Source organism: Patagioenas fasciata, chromosome 6 (genome assembly GCF_037038585.1).
Source record: "Patagioenas fasciata isolate bPatFas1 chromosome 6, bPatFas1.hap1, whole genome shotgun sequence".
NCBI classification, from domain to species: domain Eukaryota; kingdom Metazoa; phylum Chordata; class Aves; order Columbiformes; family Columbidae; genus Patagioenas; species Patagioenas fasciata.
The window spans coordinates 7,676,410-7,701,656 of record NC_092525.1 but is presented as its reverse complement, the minus strand read 5'-3'; the positions used below and the strand labels follow the sequence as shown (position 1 = coordinate 7,701,656).

At 47.0% G+C, this 25,247-nt stretch overlaps 2 protein-coding genes across 4 annotated transcripts in view; one reads left to right on the top strand and one right to left on the bottom strand.

The window, feature by feature from the left end:
* FAF1 (Fas associated factor 1) overlaps positions 1–16,761 on the bottom strand; it is a 155,555-nt gene extending 138,794 nt beyond the window's left edge. Inside the window, exons 1-2 of one of the 2 annotated variants that reach the window (XM_071809880.1) lie at positions 16,127–16,761; positions 14,199–14,328 (exon numbers count right to left, since the gene is read on the bottom strand). In XM_071809880.1, coding sequence (XP_071665981.1) covers positions 14,199–14,328; positions 16,127–16,215 — 219 coding nt within the window. In that variant the 5' untranslated portion in view covers positions 16,216–16,761. Of the gene's footprint in view, positions 1–12,648; positions 12,995–14,198; positions 14,329–16,126 lie in introns of those variants that run through there. The other variant, XM_065842071.2, reaches the window with a different exon arrangement.
* A 302-nt stretch (positions 16,762–17,063) lies between these two features.
* On the top strand, positions 17,064–23,498 carry CDKN2C (cyclin dependent kinase inhibitor 2C). Of its 2 annotated transcripts, none has more exons than XM_065842586.2 (2): positions 17,064–17,681; positions 21,696–23,498. In XM_065842586.2, exons 1-2 carry the CDS (start codon positions 17,610–17,612, stop codon positions 22,068–22,070), a joined length of 447 nt encoding a protein of 148 aa, XP_065698658.1. In that variant the 5' UTR covers positions 17,064–17,609; the 3' UTR covers positions 22,071–23,498. The 2 variants fall into 2 exon arrangements, with proteins under 2 accessions (XP_065698658.1, XP_065698655.1); XM_065842583.2 differs by having other exon boundaries at positions 17,064–18,188.
* Positions 23,499–25,247: the final 1,749 nt, after the last annotated feature.

Genomic DNA, 25,247 nt, shown 5'->3' with positions numbered 1-25,247 from the left:
CGCACCCCGCGAGCAGCTGCGCTCCCAGCCGGCAGCGGCTGCGTGGAGAGCGCTCCTCCGGCGCCGGCCGCAGGGACCCCGGCAGCTGCCGCACGGCGAAGCTGGAAGGACAACTGCGGCTCTCGCACAGAGCGCCGGGCTGCTACTGCTGCTAAAGCTGGGAAAGAACAAACAGCTGTCGCCGACTCGAATCCCAAGCCGGGCTCCTGCTGCCCCGCAGGCAGCACGCGGCAGCTGCCGCACAGAAGCTGGGAGCAAATGGTATTTGGCAGCAAGGCAGAATTTGCCTCACCTGTGGCACCACTCCCCTTCTTGCCAAGGCAAAATGCAGCAATCAAAAGTATCCAGGAGACCAGATGTAGCCTAACAGCCGGTGGCTGGGTACGGAGGGCTCAGAAGCCTGCCTCTCCCAACATTTTTGTTGAACAGTTCCATCTTTCCTTTGACTACAAATAGTAGTAGTTCCTCCAAACAGGGACCATCTCTAAGCTAACCCTAACTAGGCTTCAGCCTAGAACATTGTGCATGACCGGTTCAGGCCCACTACAACCAGGCAGACAGGGGGCTGTGAATAACACCATGCACCAGTCTCTCCTGTAAATGTCAGCTGGGGCAAACAAAACAATACAAAAATCTCACTTTGTGCGTAACTAATGTCCACACGCACTCTGCAAATGCAAGTACCATGCTCAGCCCATACAACCTAAACAATGACATTTGAGCCACAGCTTCAAGCACTGAGAACAGCAACAAGCTCGGACAACTGATCTGCAGGGTAGGGTCACAGCAGGTGCCCACTACAGACTTCTTCCCTCTCACTAATATCGCATTCTTCTGTCTCACAATAAGTCTAAGCTACTGTGATTCAATCTGATGCCTAGACCTCAGACATTGAAACAGCTGACACAGACTCGTCCACGCTGCATTAAAAAGGGGAAAAGAGCTTTCTGTCATCAGCATTTTGTTGCAACTGTAGCCCAGTCCAACTACAACAACCAAAGGAACAACTACATTAAGGCATCACAAGACTCAACAGGTGAGAGAAAAGCTTTCACCCTTTGGGATCTCCTACAAAACCCATAAAGCCAGCATTAATACACCTCCATCCACCACAACCGCACAGACAGCACCCTAGGAAATGCTGACTTTTCAAAGAACTCAATACATTTTTACCACTAGATAGAGCAATGAGCTAACTCTATTGCATAAAGATATATGGGGTTTTCAAGATAAACACACTGGCAAAGAACAAATACTGTTAAAATCAATTCACTCTGCCTTTGTCAACCTACTCTTCAAAAAGAGAGACAAGGGGCATGGAAAACTCTTCAAGTACGGGCCACTAACCTGCTCAGAAAGATGCCTCAATTCTCCAGGTCAGCAGCTCAGAACCAGAGTAACTCGGAGCTGTTCCCAGTAGCATATGAGATATAGCAAAGGACATTACTTATCTCCTTGCATACTTCCCCTCCAATATAACCAAAACGTAGTTTGCTGGTTTATCCAGCTCACAACCAGACAGATCAGGTCACAGACAACATGTCCCATCAGGTTTTGCAGATTCCCAAGACAGACCCCCCAGCCTCTCCGGGTAGCTTGTTCCAGTGCTTCACCACCTTCACTGCCAATTTTTTCCCTATATTTAGTTACAGTATCCCTTGCTGTAACCTGTATCCACTGCCTCTCATCCTGGGACTGCGCACCTCCAAGAGAAATTTGATTCGACATTGTCCATCACACACTGCAGCTGAGACAGCAACTAGATACCCCTTAACCTTCTCCTCCAAGCCACAGGACCCGGCTCCCGGCCCCAGGGGTCACACAACCCGCTGCAGCCTCCTCCCGCCGGGCACACGGCTCCGGCCGGACCGGGGCTGCACACAGCGCTCCCGGTGCAGCCGTCTCACCAGCACCCGGCAGGAACGGCCGCCCAGTGCCGTGCAGTGCTGGTGCAGCCACCAAGTGGCCACAGCTCCTACTGGAAGGATGCATCATTCCCTTTCTAAGCATTCCTAATAAAAATAAGGTTTTAAACAACCAAACCCTGAGTTTCCCATTTCTAAAGTGAAACACGGTACCTCGCTTCCTTTTCCCATTCTTCATGAGGGGAATGGCTCAGAAATCAAAGACAATAATTAAAAGTCTATCATACAAAGATCCAAGGACAGCTCCAGATTGTACCCACGAGAGCTCTACTCAGACCCAGAAAGCTTTAGGACACTAACTCCCCTATGACATATTAGTGAGTGAGAAAATTTTCTGGAAAATTCACACATACACTGTTGCAATGGTAATTACCCAAAGCAACTGAAACAAAGCATAACACCTGTGCCTCCCAAACAGGTACAGCTAAACCAATATGTTCACCCAAGCAAATAAAGGCTTTAGCACCATAATATCAGATTTAGGAATGGTGTGTAACTCCCCTCAGGGCTACCAAGGGATTCAGGACATTCGGACACTCACAGGTGAGATTTGGCGGTACCTCGGCTCCCCCCAGGACCACCTCCAGAGACAACACCGGCTGCACGCGTGCTGGCACCTCCATCCCCCTAACCCGCAACAAGCCTGCCCATGTACTGAGGCTGTTCTCGTTATGAGTCATCCATGGTTATTACATTAACTTTTACTTCTTTCTGTTTCAGACAAACATTCAAAAGAAACATCCAGGCATACCGACTGAGACACAAACTGAAAGGTCACCCGCTGCAAGCACCTAAATGAAGAGATGAGAATGCTTCTCTGTTTCTAAATAACTCAGAAGACCACCTGGTAAAAATTAAACAAATTCACCAGCTGTTTGTTTAACAAAAACAAAACAAAACAAACGAACAAATACACTTACCAATATCAGAAACTGAGAAAGGACTTAGGCAAACATGCCAGGCTGAAGTTTTGCCCAACACATTTCAGCTCCCACCTCCTACTATTTACAAGCTTCATTGTTCTACTATTTGAGCACCACCTTAAGCAAAAAATCTGAAGTAAGGGAGAATTAGTCCCTTTCTGCAGAAGGAATGGGAGGTAAAAAAAAGAAAGTGATATATCTGAAAGTCACGGAAGACATTTCTACCTATTAGTTGCCAGGCAGACAAGAGTGACCTTTGTTCGTGCTCCGAGACGACGGCAAACCTTCTGAACAAAGCAAGCGGGGTACGAAGTCTCCACGGGTCGCATGAAGGTCCGGCCACTTCTCAGCAGAACCGGCTAACGTGGCACCACACCAACCACCTTCAAACGCTTTCCACAGACTGTGGACACCCTCGAGACTCTGGAGCAAATTCGGCTGCCAGAATCCCCAAAGGAGCCCCTGGGAAGCCCATGAGCTGGGCCAAGACAGGAACTCCAGCCTCCCAGGCCACACGCACTACATACAAAGAGCACTGCTCAGACAACTAAAAACCAAACCAAACCAAACGTCAGTGCCTGTGAATTAGTACTCTGGACTACTAAACCTGTTTGTCTTTCCTGAGGACTGAAGACTGCCTTTGCCCAACAACTACAGAAAGTTTAGTTAGGATTATCCCAAAGTGTCTCTGTTTGTTTAACGCTTTAATGATTAAAAGATCTCAGTGAAGATAAAAATCCCAAGATTTCCCAAATCACAGTCATTTTGTTCTTACAGTATCTTATACGTTATCACATAAGAAGAAAAACGATGGAAAACAGAAAAGAACTGCGGGGGTCAGACAAACACTTCTGCTTACCAGATATTTGCAGCCATCTCCTCATTGCCTCAAATGCAGTAGAATCTTAAAAATAGCTTAGGAATAAATAAAAGCCACTTTCTAGATAAGTACCCAAAGGAAGAGTACTAAACTATACAAAAAACACGTTACTTAACATTCCACAAGCGCTTATATTTGTTGGTAAAAACGGGACCACAAGGAACTGACATATTCTTCAAAACCTGGAAACAGTATCCAGAATACAGAGAACACTCAAATCCCAAAAGAGCACAGGTCACACCATAACGCAGGACAACAAAGGCTGTAAAAAAAAGTCTCTAAAGACATGAGAATTCCATAAGCTTTTAAAAGCATCAGGACAGGAAGCCTGCCAGCGAGCCAGTGGGACCACAGGAACAAGACACTACAGAATCATTCAAAGTGAGGCCACGTCGCAAAAGCTGAATGAACTGTGTGCACCCACGGTCACTCCCGAGGAACTCGGAGACCGTCTTGTCACAAAGCTGCTCTTTCCAGAGAGCCGAAATGTCAGCAGAGACATACAGAACAAGCCATCAGGAGCAGGCGATCATCCTCAAATATTTTTTTATATATATATACACATATATTTATTTATTTATTCCCACCCCCTTAGCTACTCTTTAAATCAGCCTTAATTAAAGGTTACAGCAAGCTCACACTCCCGCACTGCTGACCTTAGCTTTTTAGTGAATTTCGTTGGGGTGCAAACCAGAAATCATTAAGATTTCTACAGTTCAGACAAATTTGACTTCTGTACCATAAGAAATAGCAGAAATTCCAATGAAGTTTACAGAACAGAATTAGTATATACATGGCATACGGAGGAAAAGTTTCCATAGAGGAAACTCACATATCACAAAACTACAAGAACTCAAACTGTGTCAGCTTGAGTTAATCTTATTTCTAAAAGTCCTACAGCAAACCCCACCATCAAGCTCCTAAATTGCTGACTTCCAGAAACCAGGACGAGACAAATCCGTTCAGATCCTGCTTCTTTCAGCCGTCTGCTAAGGAGCAGCACTGCTGCAGGTGAGACATAGGCCAGCTGGGTCTCCGCTCCGAGCTGATGCGGCACCTTTGGTATTTGCTCACACAAACAACCTGACCTTTAAAACCAAAAACTAGAAGTGACTCAGTTCCAGAGTTCTTGTCTTCACAAATTGTTTCCTGCAATTGGTAAAATATGAAACCTATATAAAATAACTCAAGGGCTAACGTACTCTGTTCTAGTTTCAAAACCTCTCTTAAGAACTTCAGCTTTAATTAATTAACTTTTGAAAGCATAACTACTCCTGCAGAACAAAGACCTGCTCAACCAGTTAGACACAGAGGACCAGTAGATGACTGCTTTGAAGGACCAAACATCATGTAATGCATACATTACGGCTTTGGTTTCCTCTTTGAGTAGGTTGCTATTACAATTGCACATTACCTAGCCAGCTCTAAAAAAACGGCTTAATTAGTACGTATCAATCCAGCCAGTAAGCACGTCGTTTCCTTTCATCCAAATTATGAGGAACAAGTAAGACCTTCGGAACTTCCCCAGTCGCTTCATTCTAGTTCTCACCGCAGTTAGAAGGAAGGACTCACCTAATGGCTGCCCCGCAAACGCACAAACATATCCACCTACTAGAAAAACATTAAATGCTGTTAAAGATGTCTTTAATAAGTTATTAAGCCTTGCTGCTAGTGGGGAAATGCATGAAACCAAGGCTTGCAATGGTGACTGAACCATGAGAACTGCCCGAACAGAGGGGAAATTCCACCCTTTCAGACTTGGCAGCACCAATGCAATGTTGTTAAGATGGGAGGTTCTCAGGACCCCGTAAGATATGTAACAATTCACTCAAATCCTCACCCTCTCCCTTCCTGCACCCCCTTCCACACAAAAGTATGAACTCAAGTGTGTTTGCTGTGAATGATCCTTGCTTACCAAGAAATACTACCTACATTTTATTTTCAATGTGCCACGTACCTTTCACATCACCTTTCGAAGAAAGTACGTTCCTAGCCTCTGCGAGTACGTATCATTAACAATTTCAATATCAGCATTAGCATTGGTTGTCATGGCATTTGAAAAAGGATCCCGTAGCTACCACCTCTCAATCTGCTTCAGTGACCTACTAACCCAAATACCTCCATGAATGGGCTGACGGAAATGGCAACATGATTACTATGATGTGAAGAGTCCTTTCAAGCTAATTGAATGAGAAGAACAGCAGCAACCTCTTTCTAAAGATGAATTGCTGCTCCCGTGGTAAATTATGTAAGTTCTTACAGCAGGACTGTAATGCATACAAATCATAGTATCCTCCTCTTTCTTCTCTATATATGTCAGATAGCATTTCTAATTAACTATCTGTCTTTATATACGAGAAATCAGTTGGTGTTTCCATGGACAGCTATCAGCGGAGATATCCAAGTTATGTTTCTAAATGGACATCACTCTTACTTCAATTTCTTATTTGTGACTCTGGCATTCACTTCACCTTCTGTTTAAAGGCCAGAAAGGTGACTAGTGAATCAAACGAGCTTGCTTCTGATGAACATGAGCTTTGTTCTGATGAACGTGAGCTTTGGGATTACAGCTGAGTCTAAAAGTATCTAAAAAGAAGTAAACTGTTGATTCTTCAGACACACACAAAACCAAATTAATAGAAGCAATGGTCTTGGTAGCAGACAATGACAATCCAAAAAAGGCAATTAAAACACACTAACCATGCCGTATGCTTTTATCGTGTCTCTTGACCCTAAGGCCATTTACGGCAAACAGAACCAACTGTGCTGCAAACGAAGAGGTGCATCTACCAGTCCCAGTGCTGTTACTGACTGTGTAATGCACAAAATTATAACATGATCAAAAGCAACAAGGATCAAAAGGAATTCTAGTCAAAATGCAAATTCAGAGGCCACATAGCTAGGAGCTTCGACATCCTGCAGTGCCCTAGAGTCCTCTTTTTTACACTGAAAATCAACCTTGTTAACTATTGCAAATTTATCTAAGGATATAGTAACCTATATCCATGAAAAAAGGTTAGGTGAAGCAGCACTGAGCATCTTGGCACCTGTTAGAACTCAGCAGAGTCTGCTTTTACCTAAAGATACCTAAAGATGAGCGGATGAAAAAACAAGCCTCTCTCATCCAAGCCCCGATTTCTGATCTGCAGAGCGCTGGATTTCCTTCAAGCTCCTATGGAGAGAGCTGCAGAGCTCCGGAGAGCTGACACGCTCTGGGAGCACCCACTGCGTTACACTCAGCGGAAAGGCCACGCAAAAGAATGGTTTGGTGGGAGCAAGACTGAGGTTTTAAACTCAGACCGATATGAACACATAAAACCTGATGTTTAGGTCACTAGTGAGACTCTGACAAAAACACAGGACTCCAGGAACTTCTAACATAAGTTGAGGGACACTTTCCAAAGACTTAAACTTGGATTGGAAGTCTCTTCAGCACCCCTGTTTTGCTGAGGACCTTGTTCCAAGTGAATTGCCAAACACTTGACAGAAAGTCTGCAAAGGAATCAAGAACAGCCCTTTCTGCTCCAATGCCTTAATGCTAAAGAAAATTAAAAAATTTAAAAAAAAAAAAAAAATCAATGTTAAGGATATCCCAGAATGTCAGGGATTGGAAGGGCCCTGGAAAGCTCATCCAGTGCAATCCCCCCGGAGCAGGAACACCCAGCTGAGGTTCCACAGAAGGTGTCCAGGCGGGTTTGAATGTCTGCAGAGAAGGAGACTCCACAACCTCCCTGGGCAGCCTGGGCCAGGCTCTGCCACCCTCACCAGGAAGAAGTTTCTTCTCAAATTTAAGTGGAACCTCCTGTGTTCCAGTTTGCACCCATTGCCCCTTGTCCTGTCACTGGTTGTCACCCAGCAGAGCCTGGCTCCATCCTCCTGACACTGCCCCTTTCCATATTGATCCCCATGAATGAGTCCCCCCTCAGTCTCCTCTTCTCCAGCTCCAGAGCCCCAGCTCCCTCAGCCTTTCCTCACACGGGAGATGCTCCACTCCCTTCAGCATCTTGGTTGCCCTGCGCTGGACTCTCTCCAGCAGTTCCCTGTCCTTCTGGAACTGAGGGGCCACAACTGGACACAATATTCCAGGTGTGGTCTCCCCAGGGCAGAGTAGAGGGGCAGGAGAACCTCTCAACTTTGCTATTTGTTCAAAACTCCTTAGTGGATGGTTTACCCTTATAGAAACTGGTTGAAAGGCTCTTCCCAGCCCCCAGCATTAAGTCACAGTCCAAGCCAAGAATCAAGAGTACTGACTCAAAGCCGTTCCTCTATCTGCCTACCTTTTCTACCCACCAGATTCTCATACTGGCAATAACTTCACAGTGACAGAAAACCTGAGCCAGCATGCCATCACACACCGAAGAAAGCAAAACTCCCTTGGCACCCCCCCCAAAAATTAATACACATGTAAATTCTGCACACAGACTCTTAGATAGTGAAAACAGTGTGCGTAACAGAGATAAACTTGTACAGGGCTGAAGTAGACAGATGTTTTTTATAACTGCCAATAAAAATAAATGGAAATATATCTTGTCAGCTATTTAACAGCACTCTGTTTCTTTAATTTTCCCCATTCCAGAAGGAAACTAGTAGTTTCAACTATGGTTAAATCTCAAAAAAGATAAGAACTAATAAGTTGATGTATCAATGTCATGGTCAATGTTATAACTTGAAACATGATTATCTAGCATGCTTTCTCACCTTTCTGTAACTGATGGTAATGAGGCTCCTCCTTCCCAATTCCCCCTTGCTCCTCCCAAAAACCTCTGTTTTTATGGAAAGGATTGGCACAAAAGTGAAGTTTGAAAAAACATGTTTTTATATACATGTGTGAATCATACAGCAGTCTGTTACTCAGTTAAAATAAAAGTAGAATGAAAAAAACCCGCATAACTTTGTTTCACTACGAACACAGACGAAAGACAGAAGGGAGAAGAAAAATACTAGCTATCTGTTGTTTCGATAAAAGCAAGGACTCTGAGTTTTGCCGTTCCACTCCGGTCTTCCCACCCAGATCGAATCTCGAGCTACTTATTTACTCGATCTATAGAAAATGTGATTTCCATGAAAAAATCCATTCTGAGCATCCACGTGCCAGATATTCATGTAATATGTGGTCACCCAGGAGCTGGCGACTCCCACAGTAATCCAAGCCCTAGGCCCACTCTAGAACTGCTGTGAGGACAATCACAGAGCATGAATAAAGTAGTCCTGGAGGTGGACATAACCTACAATGACAAAAAGATACCAGTGCTAATTTTAGTCCCCATCCTAAGTGAAGCTGCAAAACCGAAAGCAAAGGTGTTAGGATACAAAAATGTCAACATCTGACACTTCTGTCAATACTCAAAGACTGGGTTTCATTTCTGGACAGTTCAACTGTGCCAATTTAACCAAGTTCAGTGCAAATACAGTTTGATTTATTTTTTTTTTTTATACATGTATTTTCTTGACAATGAAAAGCGGACCGATACACTGTGAGAGCAACTCTATTCAAACCCCGAACCACACAGACCATGAGTATATTTGTATCATGTGAGTATCCCTCTGGGGATGGAAGAACATTTTGCAGTTAAACACAATGAACAAAAGAAGAACAGAGATGTTAACAAAGATTGGAAGAAATTATAAGCCCTTATTTCCCCCAGTATGTGAGGTATGTTACAGCATCACTCTTATCTCACACGTAGGTATCTTCTTAAAGAAATTATGCTACAAACACAAGTTGTTGGCCTTTCACCTGTGGAGTTTTTCCTATATGCCAATGACACTTTGTGGAGAAATTCTGTAATTGCATTTAGTAAAACAGCTAAAACTTGTTTGTGCACTTAACTCCACTACTTCAGCTACTTCCCCTGCAAACAATCAGACTACTCACGTACAAAGCCAACCTTCTGCATAATCCTTCCTAAGTGAGGACCGAAGAAGGAAAAGTTAGACAGGTTGCTTATGCAGCCCACATGTGTGAATACGTACATTGTACTCCCTCTGCAGCATACAGTAACTTCATTTAAAAATGAGAGGGAAAGAAAATCATTATAAAATCACACAGAACAGGCTTAAGTTGTTTTGAAACTTTAAGAAAAAGTATTTTGGTAGATAACTTACTTTGTTTTACTCTATAGTTAGAATATTTTATAAATTATTCAATGTTTGTATGTACATGTATGTATACTTACAAAATATCTTCTTTTTAGTACCTCAGAATGCAGAATAGCCTGTTACAAGAATTAGAGCTAAAAGGAAAAACCAAATGCAATACGAGGTCCTGTTCTAGTTGAAATCGATGTTAGAATCCCTAATGGCTCTGAAAGAAAAGTGGTGAGGCGTAGAACGGCTGCCCGGAGCAGCTGTGGACGCCCCAGCCCTGGGAGTGTTCACGGCCAGTGGGACGGGGCTCTGAGCAACCTGGTCTAGTGAGAGGTGTTAGAAGTGGGGTTGGAACGAGATGATCTTTAAGGTCCCTTCCAACTCCAATCATTCGAAAATTCCATGATCAAATAAGTCCACGAAAGCTTCACAAAAGCATCAAACTTCAGTATAATTATGACTTCATTGATTTTTTTTTTATGGGAAGGGAAAACACATTCAAGTTTTAAAAGTTCAAAGACCACTACTCTATCCCTCTTAAAAGTAACTTGGGAAAGGCAAGACTGAAATGGTGATGGAAGCCTCCCTCCCAATGTAAATCAGCAAAAATCAGCTGAACAAAAGCACAAAGAACTGCTTTCAAAATATCCAGCGCACACAACATTCTTCAACAAGATGCCTCACACAAACATAGAAGATGGCAGCAGAACTCTGAGAAACATATTTATTAATTAAAAGGTACAGAAAATATAGCAGGGAAAATCATGTAGAATTACTTTGCACATAATGTTTTATTTTCCATTTTGAAGTCTTAGTGAATGAGTTGTAAATTCCATCAAGTATTTAAAATACCCAAAATCCTTTACCATTTTGAAACAGCCCAAAGATACCAGACCTAATAATGAGTGACACTGTCCTTTACTAATCTGAAGCTTTAATAGCATGACAATTGACAGTTCAGTGTTTCAGAGTCAGGTGGATGCTTAAAAAAAAAAAAAAAAAAAAAGAGATGAAACAGAAAAGCAAAGTTGTTTGCTGAAATAGAAGAGGATAAAGTTCAAGGTTTTTTTAAGTAAGTGGTGGTGTATGATAAAATACGTCCTGGCTCCTAGGTTCAGAGACATTATGTCATCTTTGATCTACAACTGGTTTCTGTGACCCCGCCACCCATCTGCAAGTTTGCAATACTTACTTGTCTTCATGGTACAAACACGGCAATTGCTTTTATACCTTTATTAATTGGTTTCAAAACCCAAGCAGAAAAATACTGCCAAACTGCAATATAGCATTGACACTAAAAAGTCAGAAAGTGGACACATTTAAAATTACATTCACCAGCCACTAACTCAACCATGGTCTGGGATTCCTGAATGTAAACTGTTTCAGCTAATAATGATTAATTCCATTAGAGTCTGCCTCCACCAGAATGAGTGCAGAATTTAGGTCCCAACGTCCTTTTACAGAATGTACTGTTACTGGAAAAAAACCTTTCTGAAACTGAAGCCTTAAGATTGAAATGTCACTCCTTACACACACAAAAGTATCTCCAAGCACAACAAATAAAGGATCATTATAGAAACATTTGTTAAACATTTTAACAGACATGAGTGTAAGATACTCAGGTACAGAAAGGGAAAATACTTCCCAGTTATCAACCGGGAACTCCACACGTTACGTCAGTGAGATATGAGACACCTTTTGCAAGAGAGGAATTACACAATGTACACTACAGCCTCCCTACCTGTAATGCCAAAGAAATACTTTTGTTAAACACACACACCGAGTGACTCTTTTTTAAAGCTAAATAGAAGTTACACAGCTAACAGCTGATAAATAGTCTTTTAAGAAGTTGTATACACAGGCAGCAGTTTTACAATTTAATCCAACAATATCCAGGAGCCTGCCCACATAACCAGCACTGCAAACAGACAAAGCTTCAAAAAAAGACTGATTCAAAAGTAAAGATCAAAAAGATACATTCAAATATAATCTTATACCCCTCTAAGCTGCTTTTGGCTCTCCCCACTATTTCAAATTCAGCTATCTTCCACTTGTTTGTTTACTTGTTCTTAGAAAAACAATACAAAACCAAGCAATATTCAGAAGCAATATAATAGAAGAGATTAACCAAGCTCCTGAACACATAATAATCATCAGCTTTATTTAGAGAAAGACTTTATTCTGTGAATAAGATTTAAGAGTTTGAAGTCAAATTACAACCCTTTTGAGAGAAGGGAAGGTAACAAACAACTTTTAAAGGTATATTCTTCCTTTCTACACAAACATGTTGTTGTTTGGAACAGGATGGGAAGAGTATTACCGTCATTAAAACAGTCATTAGGCGAGGCAACCATGGAGTTAGTGTCGATGTTACAATGGAAACACCTCTATTCAGCATTAATCTGTAGTACCAGCAAGTGATTCATTACACACACCGTGACAAATCATGAGGAGTGATGAGTTTTGTATCCTCCCTGGCATTTGCCTCTTCCAAGCGAGCTGGCTCACAGCTGTCCCGGGCCTGGCTGCTTGGAGAGGGTTCGAACAAGCAAAGTGGATGAAAAAGCTTGCTTTTTTTGTTTTTAAAGTTAAAAACTGAAACTCTCTAAGTTAAAGAAAACATTTTGTTCACGCACCTTGGGAGAGGAGGGCACACATTCCCCATTTCTGACCAAAAAAAAGAAAAAGAGAGAAAAAGAGCGGAGGCTTTGGAGAGTGGGGCTCACACCCCCGCCCCGGCCCTTCCCACAAAGAACGAGCGGCACAGCGACAAGGAGAAAGAGAAAAGCAGCGAGAGGCCACGGCTGTGTGGCGGCGGCGGCTTGAAATTTACCTGGAAATCAGCCAATATCATCTCTCGGTCCATGTTGGACGCCATTGCAGCCAGCGGCGCCCCGGCGCTGCTCGGACCCGCGCACCTGGAGCTGCTGCCAGCGAGGACGGGGCAGAGTGGGCGCTAGGAGCTCATGGAGGCGCCGGGCTCCCCTCAGCTCCCGCGGCGGCCCCGGGCTGCCCCGCCTGGCGGCTCGGCGGAGGAGCGAAGAAGGGGAGACGGGGAGCAGGGAGCGGAGCGGGCAGCGCTGCCTCAGCCGCTGGCCCGGGGAGGAGGAGGCGGCGCCGCTCCCTCCCGGCCCGCACAGCGCCTGTCGCACATTTTGCCTGTCATTGAGGTCGCAAAGAGGCGCTTTGCGGCCGGCACGTGACCACGCTCCTGTCAAGCGCTGGCGAAGCCGGGGGAGGGGCGGGGCCTGTCGGGCGGCGCGCGCTGCTCGCGGCCGCTGGGCCGCCACGGCTCCCCCGGTCGCTCGCCGGGAGCCCGCGCGGCCGCCTGGCGAAAGGTGCTCGCGCCGGGCGGCCGAGGGAGCGCGGCCCTGCGGAGATTCCTCCCGGGCCCCGGCGGCGGCCCCGGCCCGGCCCAGAGCGGGGCAGCGGCCCCTCCGAGCGGCCGTGGCAGCGCCGGTGCCCCGCTCGGCTCGTCCGGGCGCGGCGCCGCCCCGTGGGGTGAGCACCCTTCCCCTTGGCGGCGGCAGGTGGCGGCTCCCCGGCTCCGGCGGTGCAGGGCGGCCCGGCCGGGCGCCGCCACCAGCTGCGGCCTAACGGGCCGGCGCGGCTGCGGCTGGGCACGCCGACCGGGGGCGGGTAGGGGAACCAAGGGCGGCCGGAGGGCGGCTCTGCCTCCTCCTGCGGAGCGGGGCTTCCGTCCGCCGCCCCGGGACAGCGGAGCGGGCGGGACCGCGGTGGCCCCGGCCCTCGGCGCTGGCGGGTGACCCGGCCTGCTGCGACACGGTGATTTTTCTCCACCTTCGTGCTTCTCTCAAAATGAGAAAAAGCATTTTCCACGGGTTTCTGACCAGCAGGCTGATGTGCGCAGCGGCCCTGCTCCGGATCCGCGCTCCGGCGCTGTGGGGTGCAGTTGCGCCGTGTACCACAGAGGTCCGGGTTTGTTACATAGCGCAAATGTGGCTGCAATTAATGCTTCTCGAGTCTGCCTCCCACAACCCGCTACCGCTCACCTGCCCCCTTAGCACCGGCAATCAACACAAACGCGCGTTCAAGCACCAATTTGCTAATTAGCCCATCATGTTTTACTCTGCTCTTCACATGGGTGTCGCAGCTACCAAGGTCACAGTCACATCAAGCACCTTTCTTATTAGTGACAGCTAATAAAGCCACATCCTCCAATTAAGTCACTTTGCCCTTTTTTAGGTTACACAGTTCTTTATTGGTTTTCTCTTCCATCCGTGAGGGGTTTACAGGAGTTTTCCTGACTCTGTGCTCCCTGCTCGCACAACGCGACCGCCCCCCGCGGTGGGTCCCTCGGATGGGACAGACAGACAGACAGCGCTGCTTGGGGACAGGGGCGTATGAAAAGTTAAACGGTACCTTTCCGGAGAGTCCGTGTTCCCGAGGAAAATACTCCGGGGAATCGGTTAAAACCCACTGGCCGTCGCTGCTGGGGGGCGCCGGGGTCGTTCGGGGTCTCCGACTGGGCTCAGGTCGCACTGAAAAGCCACTTGCGATGCGAAATCGGGTTGTCAGAGAAGCTGAATTTTATATTTTGTCGTGTTCCTGCTCCAGTTTATGTTGGCAGAGTTTGCCAAGAGGTTTTTATTGCCCGCTGACGCTAGCTTAGCCATTCTTGCTCCCCAGCCCCGAGCGGAGGGATGATAAAGTAATTGCCCTCACACTTACCCTCTGTTTTTTGTCCGGTGTGCTGTTACAGACAGTTCTGCAGCAGGTACGGGGTGTGGTGCGATGCCAGGGACAGACTATACTGTATTACAAACAAATCCACCCACACATTACTAGAGAGTAACTACAATAAAGGCTGAAAAGCGAGTTTCAGCAGTTGGATTAGAGCCAATTAATTCCTGGCACAAACTGGAGCTATAGGTATGTTGTCAAGATTAGTTACACGGCGTTCACGTCTATTACAGTCATATTTTAAATAATTATATCTATATTAAATCAAAACGGGAAGGATTTGATCCAGAACGTGAAGAAAAGGTGAAAAGCTGCACGTGCAGGAAGTTCACGTCCAAGTCACAGCGAAAGTTTCTATTCTGCTTCTCACAACCCCTCACTCCCAACCACTCGAAGGGTTTTTTTTCCTCCAACGAGTGTCAGACAACTTAGGGAGCAGCTTATGTCACTCCTTGCAATGCTCGGCCCGGTATTCATCTCTAGAACGTGTTTTTGCTGCCGATTTTGGGACCGACTGGGGCAACACTTTCTGTTTTAGAAACATCTTTATCATCCTTGAGAGGAAATTACAGGATTAACGTGCTGCTTCCTGCAAAGATGTTTGTCAGACCCTCACCATGAAGGAGGTTCGATGGCATTTTCTGGCCCGACAGCTTTACTTGCATGAGGCCTGCAGCACCCCTGCTACACTTAATTATTTTGTTACGTGGTGTGATTAGAAGATAGGGGCTTTATTCGGAATCGCAAACAAAAAAAAAAAAGGGGAAACTGTTGTAAGTCTTGCAGGTCTAATTTGCAGTAAGTTAGCAACAGGTAGCACCACCAAAGCCTGTGGATTTTTAAGCACTGATTAGCCATTAAATAAGTCACTTATAAGCGGCCTGACAGAATACTTTAGGTTTTGCATATAAATTCCTTCCTTATGCAGAAAAGCAACTATATTTGAATACATGGATGCTATTTATATACATACATTTCTAGAGTTACCTTTGAAGGAAATTATAATTCATATTTTTGTTCACAAAAATGTTAGCACTATTAGTTCTGGCCGAGAATTATCACAAAGAGGCCCTTAAAAATACACGCACTTTCCCCCCTTTAGTGGGAGTGTAAGTGGGGGTCAGTTGTTAAATTCAGCACAGCCGCTCTCCCCACTCCGCGTGTAGGCGGTTCATTACTTGTCACCTTCGCATTTTCACAAACAAGCGTGGGTGGGGGACTCAGAGTGGGAAAATGTAATCCCGAAGCAAGAAGCAACCGAAGCTGTAAGGAGAGCCAGACGCAGAAGTCACCCTGTTTCCTTCAGCTCCCCGGGTTGCAGGCTGGTCCCTGTCAAACTGGTTCTATCTCGGGCGGCGGGGGCTGTAAGTCAGGCCCCGGGCACCTCCCGCCCGGCTCGGGTGCCGGCGCAGGTCCCCGCCGGAGGAGCTGCTGTTTCTGCCAGGCAGGTTCCCTCACTAACGCCCCAACCCCCAGCTGCTGCCTCACGCGTGTTTACATTCAAATTCACTTTCTCGGAGCGTCCACGCACAAAACAGACGAGCAGATTTCCTCTGCGACCGATAGGTCACGTAAGCTTATCTGGGAGCCATGACATTGCATCTTACCTCTCGAAGAGTTCGCCTTGGCAGAATTCAGCCTTCCAAGGGTCCCTGAAACGTAAAGCAATCCGGCCATTAAAGCACTTTTGAGACATTAAATGCTGTTAGTCATAACGGCAATGAAATCTCCGTACTGTACCAGCGTCACTTCTTCGCCCTTGTGGGAGGAAAAGCGAAACCCTCACGTCTTCTCGGTGCCTGGGTGCTTTTCCCCCTCAAAATGGCACTTTCAGATCAGTCAAGAACACCAGGAACGCGGAAAGCAGGGAGTGCTGCCGTGGACGGTCGCCTTCCACCGTTAAGATAACTTGACATTGATCCTTCATCCTTGACCTTGTCCTTAGGGACAGGAGCCCGCGTCGCTGCCAGGGAGGACCCCGGCCCTGGACCCGCTGCCCCCCGGGGTGTCGATTGAGGGTGGCGGGACCGGGACCAGGGCTGGGACCGGGTCCGAGCTCGGGTTCGCCCCCCTCGGCAGGCAGGTGGAGACCGCCCGGGGAGAAGCGCCGGGCAGAGCCGCGGCAGGAGGCCGCCCTGCAGCCCCGGAGCCCCCCCGCTCCCCGGTCCTCCTGCAGGGGCGCGGCGGCTCCCGGCGCTGAACCCTCCCTTTTCCTTTCATTCCCCCCCATCTTTCCCGTCTAGGCCTCAGCAGCGCTCGTCCCAAAAGCCCCTGACTGTTATGGCTGGGCAGTGCCGTGCCCGGGCTGCACGGCGAGGGGAACGACACGGGGCGCCGCGCCGCGGCAGCGGGGCCGGGAGCGGGGCCTGCGCGGCGGGGCCGGGCGAGGGGCGGGTGCGCGGCGCTGCAGGCCTTCCTGCCCGGGCGAGCCGCAACTCCGCCGCGCCTCCTTAAATCTCTGCCGTTAAAATGTGGGCGGGTGTTTCAACTCAAAAAGCGCTCAAATTTTTTTTCTTTTCAAAAAAAGCTGATGAGGTTAAAAAAAAAAGGGGGGGGGGGAAGGAAAAAAAAAAAGGAGAGCGAAACCGGCTTCGTGTCAGTAGGAAACAGAAGAAGCGATTGTTTATGCTTAAAAAAGGGGGAGCGCAAAGTCGCGAGCGGAGGCAGCGACCGCGGACCGGCAAGTGCAGCTTCACTTGGCGAAGTTGAAAGCGGCGGCGAGCGGCTGTCACTGCGCGCCGGGACCTGCGAGCGCGGCCGGGCCGGGGCCGCGGCGGCACCAGCGCAACCCCGCCCGCAGCTCGCCCGCCGCTCCCGGGCAGCCGCCCGCCAGGCCCGCGGACCCGCCGCCCTCCTGGATGCTCCGGAGCCTCCGCCGCCGGCCGGGATCGCGCCCGCCCGCTGCGCGGAGGCTGCGCGGGGCCGCGGGAGTGGAGCTGCTGCGGGGAGCGAGAGCACCGAGGGAGCGAGCTCGGCGGCCGCGGCAGCGCGCCCTGCCCTCCGCGGGCGCGGCTCGTCCTTCTCGTCCCTTCTGGGCCCGGACTAGAGGCGGCGGTGTGGGATGGAAGGGGGGATCCCGAGCGGGAGTGGATGCACACTGCTACGGAAGACTTTTCCTCGGAGCTGCTGCTGCTAAAGTCTCAGAGCCCGACTGCGAACAGGGTGGGTTGTCTTCTTCAAAGATCTCAGGTCTGAGTGAGTCTCCAGCGTACGTGTATATATGTTACCGATAACATATATAATATATTGCCTAGTTATTAATCTATTCCCCCTCGAAAGTGGTCAAAGTCTTTAATAGGAGTTACTCTATATGTGGAAGCAAAGAAATCTTCTTTCAAGTGGAGCTGCAGTTTTGCTGAATAATCACGTGTGAGTTAGGGGCGGGCTCTTGGCAAGGAGGTTTTTTACTAGTATTTACTACAAGGTCTACTCCAGAAGATTAACCATCCCCATCCTTCTGTCAGCCTCCGATGCCATGCCTGGTTAAAACAAAAAAAACCAAAAGTCTCATCTTTTTGCGATCGTCAGTCACCCTAAAGAATGGCCGAGCCTTCTGGGAACGAGCTGGCGTCTGCGGCGGCCAAGGGGGACCTAGTGCAACTCACTAATTTGTTGCAAAAGAATGTAAACGTCAATGCACAAAATGGATTTGGGAGGACTGCGCTGCAGGTTGGTATCCAGAGAGGGAGAAAATGTTTCATCACTGGTGCCTAGGTGACACGGGTTTCCAAAAGAGACAACGTTTTAAACAGGCTGGTGGATGAAATTCGAGTGTTTTTTCAAACTCGTTGGATGCCATATTTTATAACTTTAGTGGCTCCAACTCCCTAAAATGACGTACTTGAAATAAAACTGTTCAAAACCATTCTTTCAGTCGGGGATCACCCTCAATGTCAGAGGGGCTACGAGTTTGCTGCTGTTTTATAGCTTCGTGGGGAGGAGGCAAGGAATGAAGGAGCAGAGATGAAAAGAAATCAGCTTAGGTGAGCAAGGTTTCATAGCAGGTCTGTAAACACAAATGTGCTGTTCTCTGAAGCTCAGGATTTACCTTTTTTTCTTTCTCTATTTTTTCTTTGCTGCAATGTGCTGGAAAAGCGTGACTTGTCTCGGTCCTGGGGTCTGCTGTCGATGGTACTTTCCTTTATGTGCTGTTTGTGAGAATGACCTTTCTCACTGGGAAGCATGCTGCTCAGAACCGAGGACCTTCGATGCACGTTCAGAGTTGGCCCTACGAGTCAGGGTTCCAGCTGAACCACTCGATTTTTCATTCATAATTAGGGCTTAAAATGTTGCTCTTTCGGATCGGCTAGCAGGGCTCCAGCGCCGGCTGTTTCCTTTCTGATCATATAGGCTGCTATGTCCTCATTTTTAAGTGTGTAGCCGTGCAGGCAGGAGTTGGAACTTGTCCAACTGTTAACTATTGGAACTGATGAAAGATTTTACTTTTAATAATATCAGATAATGATGTCGAAATGGCGAGAATACCTACCAAATAGTGACAGAAGTGATTTATAAATCCGGAGGGAAAATAAAATGTGGTTATTTGTACTTAAGGTGTAAGTAATGAAACGTGGAAGTGGAGCTTACAATCTTTTTAATTTCATACATCAGAAAAATCGTTTGTTAACTTCTCCCCCCCCCGCCATCGAAACCATTATAGTAATTTCTGAAACTGGGTATTCGAGCAGCGTATAGCTTGCGAGTGTGCTCGAGATATTTACAGCCTTTTGGCTTAATATCAAAATGCTAGAGCTGAAAAACAAGCACCTCTTGCTAAAAAGCAGGAATTACCCTTTTTTGACAATTTCGCTGAAGCTGGAGATCCGTGAGTTCGCCTCCGTCCTGCTAGAACCTAAATAGGGCATAGCATGGCAGAGCAGGCACTTGCAGCAACTTTTAAGAGAGTGAAAGGATTTAAATTAAAAGCTTATTCAAACTAACTTCTATAAGAAAGCAGGAAACATTCAGCGAACTGGTTTGTCCTCGGGATGGGGCTGGAAACCGATTTGTCCTGCAGTAATGTACGTTTGTTGTTTTTTTTTTCTAAAAGCAGCTAACTGCCTGTATCCTAAATTAAGGGATCTCTGACACAATGACATAGCATCCACCTATACTAAACACACATCCGTGTCCTAACAATGCTTCTTATCGCTGCCTAATCATAACTGAGCTAATGAACCACAACAAAAATCAAAACAGGAGAATTTGTCGGCTTATTTTCAATATGTATCATCCCGAAATGTGCTGTGGGTGCGTGACCACGCTCGAAAGAGTCTCAGTGCACTCCCCAAAACTGAGCTCATCTCTCCATAATAGCTCTCTCAATTAAAACGGAGAGAATGCGTCTATATTAATACCAATTAATTTCTATTTTTCCTATGCATTTATGTTTAAACAACTGCTCAGCTTGCCTTGCTCTGTACTTTTTATTTCTGAAGAAGTGTACCTATGCAGGCCTCAGATATATGTCCTGCCCTTGTGCACTTCGTCAGACTAATTCAATTACTGCCTTCTCCTTCTTTGCCTGCCTTCCCCCGAGTGAAAAAGTGCAAAATGAAGGGCATTTGCTGTCCACTTGTAGCCCACGTCCCAATAGCATCACCTTTTGTGTGATTTTTCTCCCCCTCGCATCTTTCAGTGAAGCCTTCAGTCCCTGAGGCTGCACACAGAAAACTCCCACTTAAACAAAATACATGTTTTGAATTCACAAATAATACAGCCTGGGCTCTCAAAAAGGGACCGAACTGTCCCGATTTCGCTGAGGAAAGAGAGATCACAAAGCTCTTGTTTTCTTTTCCATCGCTTCCCTCCCCAGTCAGAAGTGAAAGAAGTGGCCACACGAGCTGGGAGCCTGGGGCACAGCGCAGCCTCCTTCCCTCGGTCCCAGCCCGTCTGTCTGTCTGCGCTTCTCTCCTCTGTACACGCACACACCGGGTTCCTTCACACACCAAACGCTGCACTAATTGTATTTTTTTAATTGCTTGCTTTTCTTAAAAAGCCTGATAGGTGTTTTCCACCAGGATATATTTTTCACCAAATCCCTTGTAGAAATAAGTGGTACATTCTGCTAAATTTAATGCACTGTAATGCTTATTTAGACAAATAGATATATTATTTTTATCAGGATTGTCAAATCAATGTGTGGACGTTTTTAAGAAAATATATAAACATATATATATTTTTTTTTTTTTTTTTTTATTTGGCACTTACAATGAAACTGTTTCCAGGACAGGGATATACTGCCCATAGGCTGGGGATTACACTTTACCGTGCTCCTTTTTGAAAGGCTTTGAGAAAATAAAACACGAGGAATTTGGGGAAAATCGGTGGAAGCTGTTAAGTCCCAAATAAGAGAGATTTGCGCTCTGATTATGACAGTATTATGATGTAATTGAGAAAAATTAAATAAGCCTTTTATTTTTTTTTTTCCAGAGAGAAACAGTCAGAATATCCAATTGTTGTTGTTGCTTTTTAAAAGGGGTATTTTTAACAACAGGATATAGTTTACTTACAGTGAAATTCTGAAAGTATAACAATATACTGGTTTTAGAAGAAAACTTCTGGAACCTCGAGACATTCCTGTTAACTTCTCCTCCCTGGGTGACATCACGAAACACGAATATTGGGGAGAAAAATTTCTTGTAGCATTTATTTTTCTTAGCAGACAGAGCTATGGTACAGTCCAAATATTTGTTTTACGATAATGCACAGACAATGTAAACACCTGAGAGCTTATAAAAACACATCCTACATTTGCCGTTGCTGAGGTAAAATATCTGTTCCGCAGAGCCCCTATATTTGATGTTTAACGAGATTAAACAGTGATGCAAAGGTGTCTCAATACTCAGGCAAATAAAACCAAACCATAGTTAATTTTCGTGTGTTAAGAGACTGAGACAGCCCACGTTATAAAAACAAAATATTGTGTCCCCATTTTGCAGTGCCTGTTTCAGCCATTAAGCTCTCTGAGACAGAAAGCTGCTCCCAGCGAAATGATAACATCTTCCACCAGTTCACGGAGTTCAGTAAGAAAAATACATTAAAAATAGACCTGCTGGTGTATCGCCGCTCTCATAGCGGGGCTGTTCTGTTGTGAGTGGGGACCGAGCCGTGACAATCCCGGGGGGAGCCGAGGACCCGCCCCCGCGGGACTCACCTCTCGCTTTGCCCCCGCAGGTGATGAAGCTGGGGAACCCCGAGATCGCCCGCCGGCTGCTGGCGCACGGCGCGAACCCCGACCTGCGGGACAGCACCGGCTTCGCCGTGATGCACGACGTGGCCCGCGAGGGGTTTCCGGACACTCTGCAGGCGCTGCTGGAGTTCCAGGCCGACGTGAACGTGCAGGACAGCGAGGGGAACCTGCCCCTGCACCTGGCGGCCCGCGAGGGACACGCGCGGGTGGTGGAGCTGCTGCTGGCGCGCGCCGAGTGCCGCGTGGGCCACCAGAACCTGCGCGGGGCCACCGCCTACGACCTGGCCAAGCTGTACAAGCGGCACGCCGTGGTGCAGCTCCTGGAGCGCGGCCGCCGCTCGCCCGCCGGCGCGGACTGAGCCCGCCCGCTGGACACTGGCCGCACCGCCTTCGTGTCGGGCTTCCCCTTCCCTTTGTATTAACATTTGCTGCGAATTTGCAGATTTATTTTCTTCCGTATGAATCTCAAGAAATTCCAGAGGTGGGTTTTATTTTTAGACCACGGAGATATTTTTAGACCCACGCTCCCAGCCGTTTCTTACACCGTTACCCATAGACTCAGCCGTGTATATGTCGGGTGCTCACACCTAGTTATCAAGTTTTACGATTTATTTTAGACCATTCATATTAAGTCACTAATTCCAGAGCTACATATTCACATGCTTAATGTTGCTGGACTTTTAAGAAAAGGAAATAGGTTACTGTGATTGCTCTGACCTCTCAACGCAATCCCCCACACACCCCTCCTTCCTCGTTTCGTTCAGGCTTAAGATTTTGAAGTTGTGTTTGGGGTTAAAACAGCCTTTTAAGGGGCAAGCTGCACCCCGTGCTCAGGCAGGGCTGGGAGTCGAAGGCTGCTTGGCCTGAGGACAGAGGATGGCGCTTAGACGCTTCGGGAAATAGCTGCGTTTTGACACTAACAAGAGCTTGTAGAAGTAGGTCACTCACTTTCTAAATGTAGATGACACTTTCCCCCTTTGTATATTTAAACTTTCACCGAGCTGGTTTTGAATTTAGTTACCAGAAGCTGCATAAGTGGTATTATTTGGTTGCCAGAGGTTTTAAACAGCTCAGTTTAGTAGTTCGTGTTTACTGTGCACTGAACAGGACTTTTTTTTCTAGTTTCAAAACAAGCAGCATTGTCAGGGGCGAGAGGACACGGAGGCTGAAACACCACGAGGTTCCTGGTTCCTTCGTAAGCTGAGTACAGCTTAGATGCTCTTTAAGAGATATTTGCTTTCCACCAACTGTTTTGTTTCGCCTGGAAATAGACTATTTTAATGACAGATGCATCTCACAAAACAGGAGTGTTTGAATACAGTGACATTTAGGAAGCAGCACGTTCGATATTCGGGAAGTTGTTATGGCTTGCACCTAAAACACAACTTAACCTTTGAAAGTTTTCCATTGCAATATAGTCGGAGTATTCATCAGAGACGAACTCATTTACCTCTCCACCTACAAAAGGAGACAAGGATGCTCAGCACTGCCTGGAAAGCGTTAATATGAGGTGTTGGACGGGCGGGCGGTTTGAAGTGCTTTTTGGAATAGTCTGAAGTTTGGGCGAAACAGAACGTTTTAAATCAATGCAAAACGAGAAGTACTTAAAATAGTATTCAAAAGAGGAGGGGGTGTACATTGGTTTAGATTTTAACTTAAAAAAATAGCCCCACAATATCAGTTACTACCGTTTTCAAGTAAAAAGTAATTTGCTGAAATTGTCACATTTGCTATACGCTCTGTCACACTGCTGTGATCTCTGATTAAAAACCTCTGTGAAACATGAAGTTTTGCGCGCTTTTGTTATCATTTTTTGTTCCCGAGGGATCTAGAAATCATGAATCCAAGCAGCACGGCACACAGGATGCGTGACTGGAGAAATAACCCACGACGTACCCGCTATAAAGAGCACTAAAGCCACCTTGGCAAGGCAATCCGCAGGTGCGAGGTGAGACGACCCAGTCCGGTCCCTTTTACTCCCCGTGTCCCTCTGCTCACGTCCCAGAGGAAGCTCCCAGGTTCCTCCCCCAGGAGCGCCCCGCAGTCTCATAGAGCACAAACCTGCGCTGCCACCGCGATTTCTCCCGCTCGCTGCAGCGGAGTGAACACCCAGAGGTAGCATTCATCTTTCTTACTTATTTTTCACCTGTGCTACTAAAAAAACCCTCATCCCAGACCCCTTTGAGCTCCATCAGCATTTTATTTAGGCTAAGCCGAAGTTTAAGCAGTGGTTTAATGAAACAACTGCTTCTCCGAGGAAAATGCCCCGCCTAGTCAGAAATAGCGGCTTTTATTGCGTGCCAGAAGTTCACGTTTAAGGCCAGGACGTGTTCAGCACGGTCATGCCTACAGCGCCAGCGGGTGAGTCACCGGCGATGTTAAGTCTGGTTTAAAGGTACGTTCTATGCGCGTTCTGCGCTGCATTTTCTCTGCGAGCTGCTCCGTTTATCGGAAACATTATAAACTGCAATTCTTCGTTGGACACTTCGGAAAAGAAAATGACTCTGTTGCCCCGGGGCATGAGCAGTTCCTGCAAACAGCCCCCGGGAAACCAGAGCAACCAGCCGGTGGGTCCCGGCACCTCCAGGGTCCGCAGGTGACCGGGCGCGCCGGGGCGCTGCGGGGGGGGCTTTCCTGCAGGTGTTTCTACATCTACTGAGCGAGGGGAAAATAATGTAAATCAAGTCTCATTAATAGGGTCTTTATACAGAAAAAGGATTCCAATATCGGATGGGGTTTTAGAAATTGCTTTTGTGATTTTTCCCCAGTAGTCTGGCAACATCAAAAAGTCCAGTCTTACAAATTCACATATTTATGACAATGTCAGCAATAATATTTACCCGAAGACCCAAAACTGCAGCGTGTGAGATAGAATGAAATGCTTTTGAGAGCCTTTATTGAGACATAAACCAACCGAAAAGCGAGTCTCCCGGGCAGGAGCAGAGACTGTCCTGCAGCAGCCCAAGGATAAGCAATATAGCACCGAGACGAGATGTATAAATAGAAATAAATACAGCAAGCACAGAGAAATATGAAGCAATAGACTATAAAATACAGCTGTACCAGGATTCGTACTGCCCAGGCTACGTGAAAACACAACTATGGGGAAAGAGCCCTCTCCCCTATTTCAGTTACACGGACGAGCAAAGCTGTTACACTTGACCTTTGTTCCTAAATCATCCTCGGAACAACGGCGGGGGCTGTTGAATCCCTCTTGAAAAGGAGCGGAGCCGAAAGGGATCCTGCGAGCAGCGAGCGGAGCCGGATCCGCGGCTGCAGCACGGGGGTAGAGCCGGGCTGTGGGTGCTGGGGAGCGGCGCCCGGCTCGGACCGGCACAGCAACCTGCCTGCATTCTGGAGAGGGTAAAATAGAAGGTGCTGGAAGGTGAGCTCGGCTCAGTCGCCAGTGCAATACATGACCGCACATCAAAGTACACGAAAAGACTTTTTTCCCAGTTTTCAGAGGGGGAGAGGAATTAAACCGATGCTTCATTCCGTGGCGGAATCAGAAATCAGCTTCGTAGGAAATGCCATTG